This window comes from Cyprinodon tularosa, unplaced genomic scaffold, assembly GCF_016077235.1.
Source record: "Cyprinodon tularosa strain WSP-4 unplaced genomic scaffold, ASM1607723v1 ctg280, whole genome shotgun sequence".
Lineage (NCBI taxonomy): Eukaryota > Metazoa > Chordata > Actinopteri > Cyprinodontiformes > Cyprinodontidae > Cyprinodon > Cyprinodon tularosa.
In genome coordinates this window covers 1,022,643-1,043,634 of record NW_024038986.1, presented here as the reverse complement: position 1 = coordinate 1,043,634, position 20,992 = coordinate 1,022,643, and the positions used below count along the sequence as shown (strand labels likewise).

At 40.6% G+C, this 20,992-nt stretch overlaps 1 protein-coding gene across 1 annotated transcript in view; it reads left to right on the top strand.

Annotated features, from left to right (window-relative positions):
- Positions 1–2,772: 2,772 nt before the first annotated feature.
- Positions 2,773–20,992, top strand: part of pkn1b (protein kinase N1b) — an 87,174-nt gene continuing 68,954 nt past the window's right edge. The window contains exon 1 of the mRNA XM_038290407.1: positions 2,773–3,206. Within this exon, the coding sequence (XP_038146335.1) occupies positions 3,180–3,206 (27 nt within the window). The 5' untranslated portion in view covers positions 2,773–3,179. The remainder of the gene's footprint in view (positions 3,207–20,992) is intronic.

Below are 20,992 nucleotides of genomic sequence, written 5' to 3'. Positions count from 1 at the left end.
TTCACCCTTTTCGGAAATAAGCTCTAAATAATACATACATGGTAATAATATATATATATATATATATATATATATATATATATATATATATATATATATATATATATATATAATCATTAATCAAAAACGATGTTTGTGCTAAATTATTTTACTGGATTGTCTGAAATAAAGTTATTCATGTTTTGCTCAGCCTTCAGGTTACTGGTGCTAATACTTTTGAATTCTGTTTCCTGCTCCTGAGGCCATTTTGAAGCTAAATATCAATAAATGCACCTTTTCTTTTGGAGGTAACAAAAAAGAAAATGACAATTTCAAACACATCTATATTTTTATAGAAATTTTCAGAAACTAAATGATTAAATAGTGTTTATTTTGCAAATATTTTTTTAGTATTATATGGGTTTCCTGCAATGGACAAAAAATGCATTTGATGAGGTCTATTTAAAAGTATAAAGTTTGGAAAAAACAATATTGCCCTTCTTTAAAACTATTGGTAATAACCTGATGTTCCCCATATGATGAGAAGTTAAGCTTATTTAAGAGGAAGAGAAAATAAGAAAAGAAGAGAAAACTGCTTATAGTCTGAAAGCAGCTGAAATCCAGCAGAGCCTGGAGAACTTCCTTTAATGAACAATAATCTGGAAGATAAATTTCCAGATTATTTTACAATCTGAAGTAAGTATTTGGTCTAACTTCACCTACTGGTGTTACTAGATGGGATGCGTTTGCTGCAAAAAAACTAAATCTGTAAATTAAAACTACATTTTTTTCTTTATATATTTATGACCAAGATGATTCACGCCTCTGGTTATGAGTGAACTGATGCACTGCTTAGGACTCCAGGGCAACTATAATGCCCAGCTTTTTTTTTTTTCTTTTTTCCATGTATTACAATTTCTTTGAAATTATTCTTTTTTTTAAACGCCTACACAATATCATGCAAAAATTGTACATTTTTTACACCAATATATTTCTAATCACGTAAAAATCATTACTTATATATATGAAAGAAAAATATTTCCAGGTCTTGGTTGACATATTGACAAGCAGACGAGGAGTGTGTAAACCTAGAGACAAATTTATATTAGAAGAAGTTTAAATATCTTGGGCCTCCTTCTGCTCCTCAACATCGATAGGAGCCAGTTGAGGTGGCTCGGGCATCTGATGAGTCTGATGAGAGGGAGCTGAATACAAACAAAAAAAACCTCCTGACATCCTAAAGAAAAATTAGATCCCAATCTTGGTGTAGCTCTGAGGATGTCTCCCTTCAAATGTTGCAGAGCAGAGTTTTTCTGAAAACTCCCATGACAGAAGAATAAGAAAACAGTGATTCAGCTTCAGCAGATGGCCGCTCACACCGAGCCTGGTTCTGTTGAAGGTTTCTTCCTGTTAAAAGGGAGTTTTTCCTCTCCACTGTTGCTACAAGCATGCTTGGTGTGAGGGATTGCCTTCGAGTCAATGCAATAAATTGGTTTTCCTTAGATAGAAAATTTTAAATAATCTGACTGTATGATCTGGTTGAATTATAAAGTGCCTTGAGATGACGTGTTGTGAATTTGCACTATATAATGAAACTGAATTGAATTGATTAATAATAACATCCTAGTTGGTAATCCGATCTCTTACAGTAATACTTTCAGTTTGTAGAAAAAGATCAGTTTAACATCTAATAATCATATTTAGTTACAGGTCGATTATGTTTTCTATTGGGTTACACACATTTAAAAAGTTTTAAGATCAAGTTATTCAACTTTAAATTTCATTTAATTTTCCACCTGGTTTCATGTAGCATTTTATTTCCATTAGTTAAGAACAGGGTTGATATGTTATTGTTTGATTTGTTTTTGGATTATTTATTTCTTATTTTTCAAAGTCATTGCATTTGTTGGTTTGTTTATTTTGCGTTTTTACTGTACATAAACTGCTTTTAATTATCACCTTTAATAGCACTAGATGGTGCAAAGGAAAAAGCATTACCAGAGCTGTCATGTGTTTATTGTTGGCGAGGGCCCAAAATTCAGATTTTGCTTACAGCACCATGGAAGGATTAGAGATTCATTTTGAAACGTATATTCATTCAATTAATACATTTTATGTTGTTTTTTTAACAAGAAATTACAAAATTATTGGTCTTTAAAGGAAGAAAAATGCTTAAAAGGTATGAAATAATCAACATTTTATCAAAACAAAACATAAAACAGCCAGAGTTTCTTAACCTGAACTTGAAATATTTTTTGTTAACTGCTTTGTGAACTTTTAACAACAGTAAACATTTTAAAACGTGTAACTGAAATCTTCTGAGCACATTGAAATAAATCAAAACCTTTAAAGAGTAATACAAACCTCAAAGCTCTTTGTCCCATCTGAGCATTCACTGCTTTCCCATCAGGCACACATACTTCTTCCTTTAAAGGTGTTTTCTTCCCAACATTAAACATGATCAACAGGTGGCAGCAGGGGGCGCTCGGCTGCCGCAGTGAGGATTTTCAACTGCATCAAGCTACGTGAAGAATCCCAGGATCCCAATCCGCTTACCTTTCAATATAAGAGCTCTTCTACGCTTATTATATATTTCTGATTGTTCTTTATTTTTAGGATAATTATATATTTATTTTAAATAAAGCCACTGATGTCATCTTACTAAAACTGATTACTCTAATGAGTCTATCTACAGTATTATAGACAGCTCACTCGTTCTCATACTTTTATTCTGGAGGTCTGATCCGGAAGTTGTTGCTTATTCTGTCGGTTTTGACTCCTCCCCCCGCCGCGCGTGCTCCCTGCAGCATCACCGGCTCCCAGCTCACCGCAGAAGCAGCTCTGGGGAGGAGGGGGGCAGAATAACATGGCTTCAGGGAACCGTAGACCGGAGCGTCCCGGTGAGTTCCGGCGGGTTTCCGGCTCCTGTTCTCCCCGGCGGTGAGCAGGAAGCCCCGCAGGCGGCCCCCAGCACTAAGCCCGTCCAGTCCCGCCGCTCGGAGGTGATGCTGCCGCTCAACCTGCCGCTGCGTTCAAGACGGTTTGGATCCAGACACTTCATCAGGATCGGCTCTTTATTCTAATGATTTTTATCAGAGTTAAAAAGCAGATCTGAGGGATTTAAACGGGAGATTCCTGCTATGATCCTACAGCCATAAGCTGGGCTGAAGAGAACTGGACTCATCAGTTATTATTCATCTATGATGGCCAATAACAACGAGCTGCAGGTCAGTTCTTCAACTTTTTATGCTTCTGCTCTCATGCGAGGAATCAATGAGTCAAACTGGTGTATTTATACCTTTTGAAATGTCTAATAATCATTTAACCATCTCTGCATTTAGCAACACAAGTGAAGTTAAATTAATTTTCTATTATCCTTCCATCTGCAAGATCAGGCTGAACCTCCAATTGGTTTCTGATATTTTACCATCAGTTCTGATTTCCCTGTTGGTCCCATACCATAATGCTGCCACCGCCGTGTTTTGCTGTGGGGATGGTGTTTTCACCAGGATTACTTAGTAGTCAGCTCTCTTTGGCTTTCAAAGGACTTATACCAGTGTCCCTGCTGAACAGCATGATGCCACCACCACCGTGCTTCACTGGTTGCATTTTAGACACTGAAATGTTGAGTTTCTTCCACATCCTTGCGGTTCGTCTGGCACGTTTTGTGTGTTTGGTGGATCAGAGTTGGTCTCCCAAAAATACTTTTCTTTTTCACCCTTTCTTACCTTCAAGTGGATGGAGAAGTGTTTACGAATTATAAAAAAACAACAACCCGAACCCTTCTTCAAATGTCATTAAAGCCACAACTAACGATTATTTTGCAGATTGATTAATCTGTAGGTTATTTTTTCCATTAATCCATTAATAATCAAACAGAAAAATTGTCCTTAAAGAAGTTTTTTTTTACAAAATTAAACCAGGGGAAAGTAAAATGTTTCCACTTGAGGAGTTCTGGGTCGAGCATATTGACAGACGAAAATGTTTTTTTTAATCTTAAATGCAAAATGTTTACATATTTTTTATTAATTTTGTTATATTTACTGCTCTAAGTGGGTCACTCTTTCAGCTAAAGGCAAGTTTTGCAGTCTCTATACTCAATTTAATGATTAACCAACTACTAAATTAGTTGATTATTATTTAAATAATCGATTAATAGGATTAATTGTTTCATCCCTATATGTCTTTCTAATGTTCTCTGGTTTTCATGATGCTTTTTTGGCTCAAATGTTCTCCTATAGACCTCTGAAGCCTTCAGAGATCACTATAACAGGTGATTCCTAAAGACATTTATTTTATTCTGTCTTTTCTTTACAAATATTCTCTTCTTTATGTTGGTTTCTGCTTCATAAAATCCCAGTAAAATACATCAGTTTGTGGTTTTAACCAGAGGGAATGAGGAGGAGTTCAAGTACGTGAAAGTGAAGGTAAGATGTCATGGAAATGTTTTTTTTGTTTATGCGGCGTGATGCATTTAGTATCCGAGTGTCATCGGCGTATAAACCAACAACTAGTTATTTAAAAAGAGGAAACTGACAGTGAATCCTCAGCAGACCTGTGCCACCAGGAAACTAAACCTTGTTTTTGTTTCCACCAGCCTGCAGACGGATCAGATTTGTCCGATTGATCCGACCTACCTGAGACACGCCGCTCGTCCTCAGGTGGTGTCCTTTGAGGCACGGTAGTGGTGTCCTGTTACTCTGGTGTCAGATCAACTCAGGAGGCACAGGGGGAGGAATGTTTAAAAATTAACAGCGGTTCCTTTAGTCCGCTTTGACAGGAGCTGCCTGTGATTGCTGTCAGACTGTAAAATATCACAACCACACGTCAGATCTCTCATATTTCCTTCTGGATGTGTTTGCTTTCTCTCTCTTCACCCTGTGATTCTGCAAATCAGCGTGAGCTTGGCGAATTGTTTGCACCACTCAGACTGGTCTGGGGTGAATTTGAGTGGCAGAGAGATTCTCCCCTAAATGGAGGAGGTGGTTTCTTTTTCCAGAGTTTCATTGAAAGCTGCTCTACTGTATGAGGATGTAGATGTGTGGGTGAATATTAACAGTAACAGCTGATGTGGGCTGCAGTGAGCCTTCAAGACCTGAAGTGTCATTTCTGTCCAGCAGGAATATCAGCTTACAGTAATACTAATGAATGTGCCGCCATATTGGTTCAGTCAACAGGGCTCATTCTGGGTGAAAGGTTCAGGATACATTGGCCACTGATATTAAGAGGCTGATATTAGCATTTTTTATCTGTGAATGAAGCATGCATGCATTCAGCGATTCTACGACCCTATGACATCTGTTTTTTATTTTATTTTTTATTCTAAATTTTTCATTCTACCGTAATTTCTGGACTATTAGCTGCACCTGAATATTAGCCGCAGAAGCTAAATTGCATGATTTGTACATATACAAGCTGCAGGACTATAAGCTGCAGGTTTTTTATGCTTAATCTCCGTCTTTCTCGCTGTCGTTCTGTCTCGTACCACTCGCGGTAGAAGTCTGCTTCCGGAGGACCTCCACATTCCTGTGCTCGCGGCTACCGTATTTGTGTGTTGAAGCAAATGTGACATCAACATGGTGGATGGTAAAATCCATAGATTTAGGTATTACCCTAGTGGCCGTTAGCTGTAAAAGTCCATAGAGAAGCCGCATTGTTATATGAGCCGCTAGGTCGAAAAATGGGGAAAAAGTCGCGGCTTATAGTCCGAAAAAATTACGGTAATCATATTCCTTAACCTGAAAAGTGACCAACAGACAATGGGAACAAATTGCTGTGCAGCAGAACATTCGATACTTTTGCGCGTTATTTACCCGTCATTTAAGAAAAAAAAACTTTCTTTATGTGTTAGACATATAATCTCACATTATTATGTTTGTAAAAGTGATTTAAACATAAAAATGTCTCATAAATAAACACAAACTTACACTTTTTCTAGCTAACATGCTTATTGTTACTTTTTCCGACCATCAGAAATATTTAAACAATAATTATCCGTTAATGTTACAGAGACACTCCGGCGCTGCAGAAAATTCCGCAAGAAAGCTATCCTTGCGGCGTGCCGGAGCCCTCCGCAACAAGCTCTCGCAAATATCCTTATTTAGGCCGTGTTATCGCGTGAAGTTACGTGAACTCAAGTGAACTTCTGTTAAATCTCCGGACCTGTTGCCGGAGCCGCAGAGCCGCACCGCACCGTAGTCAAAAGGGCGGTGTGAGAGGGGGTGTGCGGGAGTTGCGGTCTCCGTCGGCTCGGTAACTGCACCGGAGCCAGTGTGAGCAAGGGGTTACGCTATCCATGTCAGTAAACGCTATAGAGTCTAGTTAGCTAGCTTCTTCTGCCTGTTACTGATGTCACTCCGACTTTTAGCGGTCGCTTCTTACGCATTAGGTCCATCGATTGATGACATAAACGTTGCTCTCCAAATTATTAAATATGGCTGGAGTTTTTCTGCCCTAAACCGCTCCAAGTTATAAAGGTTTAAAAAATGTCTGGAGGACTTTAGTGTTTCTACTTGCCTTTTTTTCTTGGCTGACCAGGGAATGGTGGATACAGGAGTTGGCAGTGGACAAAATACCTCATAGACTACTACGTCCGAGTTTTGTGCTAGATTCCATTTTATTTGTTCAATTCTGCGATTCCATCCGAGTTTTCTCTGTTAGCATTCAGTGGATTAGCCTGGCCTTAAAGTCGTAGGGATTTCATTTTTAAATGTCAATTCATTCTGGCTTGAACATGTATATAAATATACTCTTTGTCAGACGATATTGTCTCAAAAGTTAGAACATTTCAATTTGAAAAACCTCATGCCTTAAAATCTGTGTTTGTTTTCATTATTTATGCAGGCCAGTTAGTTATACATCAGCCTTAACACCTAATTTTGGCCAATCATATATCAACAGTCATCTGTCAATCACATTTTTTCGGTCATAGCATCTTGATTCATATGTCGCAGCTACTATACGCAACGGTTGAAATAAGAATAATTTCGTCTCCCATTGAGTTCCCTCCCAGTGTTCACGGGGATGGACGTCTGTGTCTTCAGCAGGCGTAGAGCTAACAGAACTGGCAGCGTTGCGAGGCAAGGACTCTAACATGTACGGCTGTAAGCCTTCTACACCAAACCAAGCTTCTGCCGCCCTGGCGTCCTCTTCCACAACATCTTTGTCCCCGCTTTCCTCCTCTAAATAAAAAATGGATGACGGAGGAGGCTCATCCACGACCTCCGACACTAAACTCTCCTCCTGTTGCATGTTTCCTCTGTCCATAGCTTTCCTTGACAGTGTCGATTCTAAGTCACCAATTTAGTGCTACTTGGTCCCAATGGAGTTTCTCATTGGGAACCTACTAGCACTAAGTTGCTAACTGGTTAGCAAGATGCTTCCGACAAACAGGCCACCATTAAACATGCTTGTGAACCTTCCTCCACAACAACCCCGCCCCCTTGATAAACGACCAATCAAGTTCACTTCATTCACTCGTGTAAAGTCGTGCACCACTAGGGAGAATTCGAAAATGCAACGGTTGGAACAGCCGTTTCCCTGCGACTTTAACATGATGTGAAGCTCATGAATGGCCGTTGCCTTCATTGTTAATGTTTTGTTTGATTTGTTAATAAAGATTTCTTTCCTTTTTGTAAAGTTTTTATTCAGGAGGTCCCCATACTGCTTTTTCAGTTCAATGCGATACCGATATCGCAACTTTGTGTGTCGACCAATACTGATTCTGACCCGATACGATCCCAGCACCAATGATTCACACTTTATCGCCTCTTTTGTAATGTGAGGTGCTAGAAAAAGCCTGATCAGGTGATTTTACTCAAACAGAAAACAACGGAACAACAACAAGAACAGCCATGAGTAAATCTGGAGACTTTGATGAAGGCGGATGGATTACAACACATTAAAAGGTTCAGTGAATAGATCAACTGACTGACATTTCTAGGAATTGCAGGCAGAGCCTTAATTCAGCAACCATCATTTCACTTCTTTAAATTCCTTGAACCTTTTCTTGGTCCCTGTGTCGCCCCTTTCTATTATGTAACCCTTTCCTGCTAGTATCATATCTGGCAACGCGCTTCCTTCCAGGTTTTTAGATGCTTTATTTAGGGCTGAAACAATTCATTACATTAATCGTGGTTGATTGATTATTAAAGTAATTGATTCATTGTTAACTATATAGAGACAGTAAAACATGCCTTTAGCTGACAGAAAGACCCACTTAAAGCAGCGATTATACCAAACTTACCAGAAAATATATAAATATTTTGCCTTTAAGATTAAAAAAATGTTTTTGTCTGTCCATATGCTGAAATCCTCAAGTGGAAAAGTTTTAGTTTCGCCTGGTTTATTTCTGTAAAAAATATTTCTTTTAGCAACCTTTTCAATTTCCATTTTAAATGAACGTTTTTCAATTAATCGATTAATTATCGATTATTCGCAAAAATAATCAGTGGATTAATTGATCAGCAAAATAATTGTTAATTCATTAGTATTAATAATTGACCCAGTTTAAGTTTTTTATTAATTTATTCATTCATTCAATGTTAAATTCTTTTACACAGTAGAAAAAAAATACATTTAAAATATTTTTAGTTTAAAGGTGGTAGTTTTAGCAATTTAAAGTCAGTTATTGTTTATTTTATTGCAATATTGAATTGACTGTTTTTCACGAAAGTGTTTGAGACGCCGTGGAAACTTTCTTCCAAACAACGTGGGCGGGTGCTGCAAGCAAACGTTTGGTTGCATTCAGGATCACTGCTCTCTACGTTTGCTATGAATGTTTAGTTTGGTTTGTCACTCAATGTTTGTTTTTTATTTGTTTATGTCAAGGTACTTTCCTTTTCTGAGTGTCAAGGCTCAGAAAAAGGGACTCAGTATTCAAGGAAGACAGATAGTCAAAAAATTCAAAAGCGTTGATTTAAAAACTGCAGATCTTCAGCTACAGCGAGGTCGTCTAAGGCAGGAACTTCTGGTTTAATAGCTTAATCCGTGGCCAGAGAACAAAGTAGGATCCAGCTGGTCGACAGACAAGATGCTGCGGGCGCCGCCCAGAGTGTCATAGATGCCGCAGCCCCGAGGACAGAGAACAAGCAGGAAACCAGATTTGGACAGACGAAGAAAGGCAGGATAATCCAGAGGGTGAAGCCAAAGCCGAGGAGTGTCGAGGACGTGCTCAGGATTCAGAACCAGATCAGAAGTCCAGAGAGGTTCCGAAGGGAAATCCAGGTCAGTAACAGGCAGAATCCAGCAGCAGTCCATAGACGGGTAAGGCAAACAGATCAGACAGTAACATGCTGGCTCAGTGGTTGAGAGGCAGAACAGGTCAGGATCAGGTAACCAGAAATACTAAGGTAACGCTGAAACACTCTTACCCCTGGCTCAAGAAAAATCTAGCACTTATGAATGGTTAGCCAGCTGGTTAAATAAAGCAGGAGCAGGTGGATACGCTGAACGGTAATGAGAAAACGGGCAGAGCTAAGCAGGTGAAATAAATCAGTAATCCAGCCAGTCATCAGCGCCAATATCACGACAGTGTAACTTTTTAAAGTCTTGTCTCATTTTTATCTTGTAAATCAGTACTTCTCTACACACAGGAAAGAAAAGCAATATCAGTTCTTAAAGCCCCACAAAAATATTGGCGTCACATATTGGGGATCGGTTCGATCAATCCTCCAGTGACGCATACCTGCAGCTTTTGCATGCGTCCCTGCTCCAACATACCTGAAATAAAAGACTTAGAGCCTCCTGAGCATGCTGGGGAGTTTAGCAGAGGTCTGGCCATTAACCATTCATTGGTTTCAGGTGTGTGAGAGAAGGAATGCATGCAAAAGCTACAGTAGAGTTGCACCTAACTGACGTTCCCAGACCAGGGGTTAGTTAGACTGCTGTCAAAAAATCAGCTTAAAAAACCTAAATTGGTTGATCTTTTGTTTTACTGTCGCAGAGAAACAACTAAAACACAGGATGACGGGGAAATAAACCGTTGATTCATAGTGATGAGGTTTCCTCCTGAGGAGGGGGATCTATATAAAGGTCATTTGATGGTAGCTTGAGCTGAAATCGAGCAGTTTCTGCTTGAAAATGACCAATTTGTCCTCCGTCAGCCTGCAGACGGGCTGATTGGGATCAAGGGGCCGCCTCTGTAATGACCATCGGCTGAAGCTGGTCTTCTGACGATCACACCTGCTCAATTGTGCTCTCCTCCACTTTGACTCCAGCCCAATTCTTCCTGCAGGTCACCACTATTGTTGGTTTGAAGCAAAATGAGTGAAATGACCCACTTCTCCTCCCTCTCCCTCCTCCCCATCTGTTAGAAACCTATTATCCCTCAGACCATCAGTGAGAAACGCAGCTGGAGTGCCCGCGTATCTCTGCCATCTCTTCAGCACTCCGCCGTCCATCGATTGGCAGCCTGTTTATGTTTTGGCCGGCTGTGAGGGGGGTGTAAATCAAGGCTGGGGGTGGGGGGGGGTGGCTCTGAGAAGATGCTCTCCTCCTCACATCCTCTCATGAATTCTTTATCCCTGCTGGTTTCCTGCAGTTAATGTCTGGAAGAGGCGAGTTAGACGACTTGCTGATGCTTCTTCTCTGGTGTGTTTTGAGAAGCGGAGGCTCCAAATTACTTTTCTATCGATCCTCGCAGCGGAGGCAACCTGATGGTCTCAGGGTCACGTGTGTTAGAAAATACACGCTGCTGTCTCCAGCTGCCACTGCTTTGGCTAATAGGATTAGAAGACTGTGGACCTCAGTCCGTGCCTGACGGGTAGCATTAGGGCCTGCGCTCAAACATCCCAGCCTCTGCCTCCTGTCCCGCTCCAGGATTACCAAGCGTGTGCACAAATCTGTCTGTCTCCCAGAGACCCCCGGAGACGAGCTTATGGCTGCTGCACTGCGGCCGTGGCGCTCGTCTGAGCAACAAGCTGATTTGTCTGCTTCAGTCTAGGACTCCAGACGTCCCGTTGCTAATGATAACAAAGCGGAATGATGAAGGGAATGTCAGGGTTCATACATGATCTGGAAAAGTCTGTGATTAGGTCCGAGAGTTTTCATCTGTGAAAATGATGGGTGGATTCCTCTGGCCCCGGAATCTGCGAGATACTTTGACCTTTTAATACTTTTTTTGTTGTTTTATCAGCTAACTGCTTAATTTAATAAACTGACAATTAATAAACAAATTAATAAACTAAACTGGTCATACAGGTCATTTTTTATAGATCTAGATCATTTATCATCAGTATGAAACTTTACTTATTTATTTATTCTAACTATCAGCATCCTGTTGCAGAAAATGGGTGCATCCCTCTTTTTAAAGCTTTTGGATATCTTTTTTTATTACTCAAATCCAGAGTTAACCAGTGGCTCGAAATAAAACTACAGAGCTCCTATAGTGGAGATTTTCCCAAAACAATTTTAATTATACTGGGGGGGAAACGGCTGCCTGCCTGGAGTAAGGTTCCTTCCTTTCTGTATCTTACCTTCCCTCGTTGTCTCCTTCTTTCCTTCCTTTCTTATGTCCTCTATTCAGTCCTGTCTTACTTTTCTTCAAATGCCTTTTTCCTGCTGCCCATCCTTCCTTCCTTCCTTCCTTCCTTCCTTCCTTCCTTCCTTCCTTCCTTCCTTCCTTCCTTCCTTCCTTCCTTCCTTCCTTCCTTCCTTCCTTCCTTCCTTCCTTCCTTCCTTCCTTCCTTCCTTCCTTTTTCAAAGTTCTGAAGCAGTGTATGAGATTCACAAAAGAAAAAAAAACCTTTCACCACCTCTTAGCTCAAAATCCCATTATGACATCATAAGGGGAAATAAGTAGTGGAGGGCATTCTGTAGCAGCCCGTTGCTCAAGCTAAGATGTCCATCTAATGTATTCCGCTAACTCTGCGGACTCTGACTGGTTGTCATGGTTGCGGGGGCGTGGCCTATGGGAGGTTGGGGCATGAAAAGCCAAAACAGCTTGTTTAGAAATGGAGTTTTTCGGTAGTTTTTTCTGGGGTTGTCATTGTTGATTTGTTTAATATAATATTGGACCTTTTAACGAAGGACAGAGAACACTGGAAAGTTTAGAAGAAACCTGAAATGTTGCAGTTGTCCAGCGTCTGTTCAGGCAGCACCTCGGTCGCTCAGGTCCAGTTGTGTCCAGCTGACCCGTCCAGACAGCAGCCGTTACATCAAGCAGCCTTTCAGACTGGATTAGCTCACAGAAGCAAAGATGAAAGAAGGAGGAAAACATAAATCATATAAAGACGCTGCTGAAGCAGGACTAACCCCTCAGTCTCTATCTCTAAAGATCATTTCTGTAGCACGATAATTCAAAGGGATTTACAGTAGAAGGAAAAGGAAAGTACCAAACAGCAGTAGATCTAACCAGAACGGCCTAGTCAAAGTCCAGACTGTTATTGGAATATCATGCAATAACTGGAGTTGGAGTTTCACATGGAGGAATGAACAACAGTCTCAGTCCCTTGATTAGAGATTTACCTGTATTAATATAGTTATTGCTCCCAATATTCAAGAAAACTATAGATTGAGTACCGGTGAAAATGGGCCCAGTTCATATGGGCAGATCTATTCAGTCTATTTCTATAATTCATTTCAGTGAATTTAGAAATCTCTTTAGAAGCAGATACATTTCCATCTTTATCTGTCTTCATCTGTATGTGATCTCCTGTGTAAACTCCAGTCATACATTGCAAGTGTCCTGCAATGATGTCACAAGCCAGCGTGCTCTGTGTTAAAGGAATAGTACACCCAAAACATGATTAGCCTTCATTTTCTACTCACCCCCATGCTGAACAACACTCTGGAGTACTTTTTTGATATCTCAAATGCATCTGGAGATCTGGGAGGCTTCTTGCTGTCTGCTGACATTCAAATAATGGAGGTCTATGGCGCCCGAGGCAGAAAGGTCCATAAAAGTCCACAAAAAACGTGTCAATATTCCTCCATACTGCTCGTCCAATGTATTCCAAGTGTCCTGAGTGGGTAGCGTCCATAATTTACTCGAAACGAAGTCATTTAGAATGTTTTTAGAGCATAAACAGTAGTGTATAGGATTCCTAAAAGCGCGTTCACGAGTCTACGGAAACCGCGGCAGACCAAACCAGAAGAAAGTGCGCATTCAGCGTCTGCTCTGCCGATAATGCAAGCGTAGAAGAAGAAATGTGCTGTGTACCTGTGCAAAGAAAGAAACAACGAAAGAAAAATGTCTGAGGACTTCAGTGTTGAGGAAGAGCATGAGTTCTTTGCCGAGCTGAATGCGCACTTTCATCTGGTTTGGTGTGCCGCGGTTTCCGTAGCGCCGTGAACGCGCTTTTAGGAAATCCTATACACTACTGTTTATGCTCTAAAAACATTCTAAATTACTTAGTTTCGAGTAAATTATGGACGCTACCCACTCAGGACACTTGGAATACATTGGACGAGCAGTATGGAGGAATATTGACACTTTTTTTGTGGACTTTTATGGACCTTTCTGCCTCGGGCACCATAGACCTCCATTATTTGAATGTCAGCAAGAAGCCTCCCAGATCTCCAGATGCATTTGAGATATCAAAAAAGTACTCCAGAGTGTTGTTCAGCATGAGGGTGAGTAGAAAATGAAGGCTAATCATGTTTTGGGTGTACTATTCCTTTAAAAGAAGTAAACATAGATGGTAGTGCTGGAGCGCATCTAGCGACCTGTCTCAACCTTAAAAAACACAATCTTTTCTTAATATGGTTAAACATAAATACTACTCTCTGCATCATCGTCCACCATGGTTGTTATTTTCTTGAGGCAGAAGGCAGAATAGTGACATTTGTCAGGTATCATTGGCGTAAAAGTCAGAATGCGACCTGGCCGCTCAGACGCAAGTCGCATTTGAAAAGATCAGATTCTAATTGGATTCAGGACCACATAGCTAAGTGGCCTGGGTCGCATCGGAAAAACATCGGATCTGTGTTGTTCAGACTGTCAAGAAAAGATCAGATACAGGTCGCCTTTGAACGTAGCCTTTGATTGAATAAATACAATCAATTTGAAACTTCACAGCTGAATTTTTTACTTTAAGAGAGAACGTGTACATTACTTTAGATCAGGGGTCGTCAATGTTTTCCAGGACAAGGACCCCCAATCTGATGTTGAGGTGGAGCGGGGACCCCCTAATTTTATATATATTGTATGAAATTGTGTTATATCAAACTGATCCTATAGTTACTATTACAAATGGAGTCATGTAATGAAAGTAATTTCTCCCTGGGATTATTAAAGTAGTTCTGATTCCTGGTTGATGGGACAGGTGTTGTGAATGAAACGGTGCCCAGCTTGAAAGAGCTCCTGTGTGTCTCTGAATGTGAGCATTGATGACTGAAAGACATCTTCTGCCTCCATTTATCTGTTTACTACAGTGTGTTGAATTCATGCTAATGTGGATTAAAAGACATTTTAATTAGTGGAAAAAAATGCAGGGGGGAATATTTAAAAAAATTTAATTAACCCCCATGCATAGTGACCCCCATGCAGTACCTCCTTGGACCCCTGGCATCACGGACCCCCTGTTGAATGACATAAAAGCAAACATAGCTCTGGTGTTTGAACATATTGGTGGATCTTTGCATCTGTACTCGATGCGTGAAGCTGGTTGACACATTCCCAAAATGTTGCATCAAAAGGTGATTCTAAAAGCACACCAGCCTCCAGAGTTTTATTTTATTTGTTTGGACTGTGGCTTCAAAGGTAGTTTGGGGTTAAGCAGAGTGCAGAACTGAGCCTTTATGGGAACTGAAGTGTGCTGGTCTATGATGCTGCCAGTTCCCCTTCTGTCCCAACAGTCCTGAGGCCATAAAAGCGCAACAGGCTGATAAAGAAAAACGGCTTCTGTTGCACTTTAAAGAGTGAAGAATTTTTAAAAAGCCTTAAAAAGCGTTCAAACTCCTCAAACCGTTTCATGTGTGGTTATATTTCCACCTCAAACTCAGGTTTTAGGTGCCTGACAAACGCAGAGAAATTTGAAAAATATCAAATTTAAGGGTGAATTTCTGTATTTTTTAGAAGCCTTTAGAAGCCTTCATAGCTACAAGCTAAAACCTTTGCTCATTTATCTCTATAAAGCCGGGCATTAACTGTACGATATTTTCAATCGTTGCACACAGCTACTTCTCAAACTGTACCACGAAACCGCAGGGTTTACGGTTTCTCACACTGTGCGGCCTGACGCTCTGATGCGATCTTACGTCGGCCGACTGCATTTCAAACATGTTTGTTTTTCTCCCGACCTTACGATTTCTGATCGGGAGGTTGTCGTGAGAGGCTATTTCGCCCCTCGTTACCCACTGCATAGTACACGACACAGGATGTACGACAAGGATGAAACTCAGTCCGATGGAAAATTCTTGCACGACAGGAGAATCGGCCCGAAAAGGGCAAAAAATCGTACAGTGTTTGCCCGACTTAAAACAACAATGCGTCACATTTAGCCACTAGGGGCGCTAGACTTGTACCTTGCAGTTCCCTGAAAGCAACTGGCAACACCGCCGTCATAAAACAAATATAGGATAGAACATTTATTGCATTGCTCTCCTGTCGATGTCAATACAAGAATCCCGAGATATTCAGATACTAATGATTAAAAGTAAAGCTTTTTTTTTATTTATTTTAAAGAAAAACGCTTTTTGCCAGGTACGTTTTTATCCCAAACTTACTCAACAAGTTCTGTATGTTTGCCAAAAAGCCATTTAATATATATATTAAATTAAGCTCTTTGTTGATCTATTAAATGAAATCCCAGTAAAAATCATTGAAGTTTCCTGCTGTGATCGGAAAAAGGTGTTTCAGTATTTTTGTATTTCACTGCAAACCACATATTTTGATGCTGATAATAATTTGCTCAAACTTTGCGATTTGCTGCTTTTTATATCATACAGAAAATGCTGAGAGCTTCCGGCAGCAGATGAACTTACCTGATAACATCTTAAAAAGAGAGCTGATGTTTACTCTGACCCACTGAACTAGATCACACAAAGATCCTTTACACCTCCTGTATGTTTTTCCTTCAGTAAGCCTTTCAAAAAATTACATAAATAAAACAGGAACAAATAAAACCCCTAAAGCATCTTTATTATGTATCTATTTTAGTTAAATCTACTACAGACTGTGTCTTTTTGCTGTCTTGTAATCAACAGCATCAGTAAAGTCTAAAAATGATCTGCATTACAGAATGGACCTCTTATCCACCTCAACCCAGCTGCCAGAATCAGTTTTAATCTTCCATGTCCATTACCATCGTGTCCGCGACGCCGTTGCATTACACATCTGGGCACTTTCAGCTCCCCGTCTCCAGCACTAACCACCTCCTGTGACTTGCCAGAGTTATGCCGTTGTATTAAGAGCATTGTAAAGCATGTCCCTGTCTCATCAGAGACCGCAGAAAGAACGGGGTCGACATTTTGATAACCACAGTTTGATCTTCCACCGGACATCCTGAGTGATTTACACAACATCTGAGTTTGGATTCATCCCAAGGAGTTAGGGATGTAGTAATGGATCAGGCCCAGAGGAAGCTTATTCTCACTTCCAGCACTGAGATTTCAGGGTTGAGAGATGGCGATTTATGGAACATTCATGGAGGAACATTACTCTGAAACTCATTTAACCACTTTGCAGGGAAGTTCCTCCATGTTGCCGGGAACAATGTGTGTGCCACTTACTAAAAATAGACAAGTAAGAAAGTCATAAAGCATCATGGCTCAGTGTCAGACGCCACCGTTAAAACCCCTTAATGCCAGATTCTTGTCTTATTTAATATTGTATTTTACAATTTAAAATACAAAAAAAAAAAAAAAACATTGGTGTATTTGCTTCAAAAACATTCAATTTAAGAAAAAGAAAAAAGTCTAATCTCTTTTTTATTCTTTTTATTAAGACCTGAGGGCAGGAAAGGACAAATGGGACTTCTTAAAAATGACTTTCATAGAGATTTTAGACAAATAAAACAGTTCTTCTACTTGTAGAAAACAAACGTTTGTTGTTGACACAAATTTTAAAGTATCCATCTATTATCTGACACGCTTGTCCCGAGTGGGGTCACGAGGGATGCTGGTACCTATCTCCAACAGTCAATGGGGCGAGAGGCGGGGTCCACCCTGGACAGGTCGCCAGTCCATTTCAGGGCAACACAGAGACAATCCACCATTCACACTCACACCTAAGGAGAATTTAGACACGTCAATTAACCTAACAGTCATGTTTTTGGACTGTGGGAGGAAGCTGGAGTACCCGGAGAGAACCCACACATGCTCAGGGAGAACATACAAACTCCATGCAGAAAGACCCCGGGCCAGGAATCGAACCTAGGACCTTCTTGCTGCAAGGCAGCATTGCTCCCTACTGTTCCACTGAACAGCCCAAAATTGAAAGGTAGTGTAGCTTAATATGGCTAACTGACCGAGCTACAAGAGGCTAACCTGTTAGCTACTGAGCACAGCTAGTGACAGCGCTACCCAGCTCTCCCCTTTATAGCCCGGTCTTGAGACAGAAACAGATTTTATTTTTCAGTTTTGTTATCAATCAGGTAAAACTTCATTGGTCATTAGACACGCTACCACTACAGATGCTCCCGACTCAGCAAATGGACGCTGTGTGATATTATTATCGTTGTCTGGTCATCAACGACATGTGGCAACGTTCAGTCAATCATGTAGCTTAATGTTACTGACATGCGTATGAGCCAAGCAGATCTGGTACCTACAGATCTAAACATAAAGAAATTTGTGGAAATACTTGTTAAAGGAAATACTTAAAGCGCCCCCTTAAGTCACAGTATGGAGAACATGAGCCCAGTGCTAGCTTAGCATTAACTAAGATCCTGCTAAACATTAGCCTAGCGTTAGCTTGGCTGTGACTACCCAATCCGTACCCTCAGCTTATTTGCGCAACCAGATAAATCCAGGTTTCCATAAATAATATAATTATGGTACTAAAATTACTTACTTCTATTCTTAACTCACCAATACACACCTTACACTTTTTACATTTTCTCTGTTTAACTCCTTGTCTGATGTCATCATCGGACATTCTCAGAGTAGTTCAGCAAAATATGATTAAATCATGTTTATCTGCATTTTTTGTAGTTTCTTTCTTTAAGTTATGCACTATATACCATCATGTTAAGTCCATTATCAGTTAGTACTTATCATCACTTGCTCCTTATTACAAATTTTTACCGTGTCTCAGTTGATCTAATAAGCCTATAAAAATGTGGCATATATTTTTAAACTGCCTTGGGGGTGCTTTGCATGTGGCCCTGGTTTTTATCACAGTTTGGGTTGCGCCTCTTCAGCTAGAGCAAATCAAAGATGGAGACTCATTGCAGCAGGGCCTCAAAGTTGATGCAACATAAAACAGGGGATTTTGCATCCAGGAATTTCACTGATCAAGTTACCTAAACTATGTGAGGAATAATTTCAGGCATAATAAAAAGCATCAGACCCATAATTGCTAGAAATACACATAAAACAATTAAAGTGCTGTGGGGCTTCAGGGAGGTGCAGTGCATAGCAATGTTTCTTTGCAGCAAGAAGGTTCTGGGTTCGATTCCCAGCTGGGGTCTTTCTGCATGGAGTGTGCATGTTCTACCCGGGCATGTGTGGGTTCTCTCCAGGTACCCCGGCTTCCTCCCTCAGTCCAAAAACATGACTGTTAGGTTATTTGGCTTCTCTATTTGTCCTTAGGTCTGACTGTGTGTGTATGAATGGTTGTGAGTCTCTGTGTTGCCCTGCGACAGACTGGTGACCAGTCCAGTTTGTACCCCACCTCTTGCTCATAGATTGTCAGAGGTAGACTGTGGCCTCACCACGATCCTGACAAGGACTCTTTGCTTTTATTTTGTGAAGATCAAAACTTTGACTGGCTCAAACTGGAGATAAAAGGATGATATTCTGAACATAACCCAAACTGTTACTATGATCAGTTTACATTTAGTTTTTTATTTTCTTAGTAAATGCTAAACTAAAAAGCTATTTTACTTTAGTTTTCTTTGATCTGGACTGAACACTATATTTTGTCCAAGATCTGTGAAAGCATAGGCGTAACTTCCTTAAGGACTGGTGTGGACATGTCCCCACCAATCTTGACCGGTAGGGGGACAGTACCCACCAATATTTTGTACACGTATTTTGCTTTCGGTGCTGTGTATATCTGATTAAAACCCCATTCATGCCGCTCCTCAGAAAGAAAATAAAAAAAGTTCTCCCCGCTGCTCACCGTCCACAAACTCCGACAAAAAAACTCAGAAAAAAGAATCTGTTGCCTCTCGCTTTCTCCCCATCACCCCCTCCGCCCTCTCCCCATAACACCTGTCGCTTCCCTCCAAGAATGCTAAACCATTCAGGGACAGAAGTGGACTCAGACTTGCAGGTGAGAGGGACTTGTGGAAATATTAAGACCTAATTTTATTCAGGAGAGACTTAAAGTAGTAAAAGAATAGAGAATAGTGTAAAAATAAGTTAATACCGTATTTAAAATATAACTGAACCGTTGGAAAAAAACCTCAGACCACTCTTTTCCGGCCCTGTTATGTCAGCTACACTAGAGTCCTGCAACGGGTCGGGTACCCGCGAAAAATACATAAAAAAAATTAAACGGGTCGGGCGTATATTTTTTTTGTTTTTTTTTTATGCGTGTGTGTTGTTATAGACATCAGAAATGTTATATTAATCAGGCACTGGGTGCAGCGCAGCGTACAATAGCCTATGATGTGTTAACGGGTCGGGTTGCGGGTTAAATATCAACGGGTCGGGTCGGGTTCGGATTTGAATTGAAGATATCCGCGGGTGACGGGTCGGGTTCGGTAGTGATCCTAACGGGTTCGGGCGGGTGCGGGTTGGTAAAACTCGACCCATGCAGGTCTCTAAGCTACACTACATTCAGTATCGTTGCCATAGAAACAGACAACAGCGCCAATATATCAGAATTATACTAAAACACACGCAAATAATTTCCCACATAAAAAACAGGACTTTCAGTCCATTACAGTTTTCCATTTTTAGAGGGTTGTTTATTTTGCGTTTATTAAGTGATGGCTGTGGTATATTAGCTTTCACTGCTATAAGCTTTCACAGCAGTGATTGATTAATTTAAACACCTGCTCTACTGATGGTCTATCGGAGTTGGTGTTTAGGTTGAACATAAAGAACACCTTTTATTTGAAGCTTCTTGTAGCTACTGTTTTAATCCCGGCTTTACTTAAAACTTTTTCCTGACTTTGATAGTGTTGCCATTCAGTAGCAAGCACTGCGCCCCTTTTTCTTTTATATGTACACGTACATTTAAGATTTAGCGTGTTAAGTTGACAACTCATGAGCAAGCTGCTTTTTGCAATCTAGCAGGAAGGTAAGAAAAGGATCTTGCAGGTGTGACGTCACTCTGCAGGGGGTCCAAAGATAAAAGATTTAAACAATTTTGGCATTGGAATTTCAGATTTAAAGCTGCAGTCTGTAACATTGAGGAGAGAGCAGACTTCGACTGAAAATTTGAAGAAAAACAGGTTTCACGCCACTCCCCCACCCTCTCTGCTTCACTCATGCCCCACCTCCAAGCTCCACCCCTCTCACAGCATCTGCGCGGCTACCGCATGCGACCAGAAGGGGGGGGGGCGGGATTCAGCGTGTGTGAGCTGTGATTGACACTCCATCAGACGCTCCTCTGGCTGTGATTGGTTGTTTTGACTCGTCCCGAATTATTCTTTCCAGATTGAAATACAGGCAGTAGGCGGGACCAATTGAAGCAGTTTTTTTCACATGTACTGCTGTCTGTGCATAGGGACAGTTTTAGCCAATATGACAAAAAAGTGGTTTTTAAAAACTTACAGACTTCAGCTTTAAGAGAGTTAGAAAGTTTACTTAGTAAAAGTGCAAATAATAAATCTGATTACTGATTACTTTTAGGCTGGTTGAACATACTGCGACAGACTGGTGACCTGTCCAGGGTGATCCCACCTCTCACCCAGAACCTGGCTGGAGATATGCACCAGCACCTCCTGATCCCACTGCG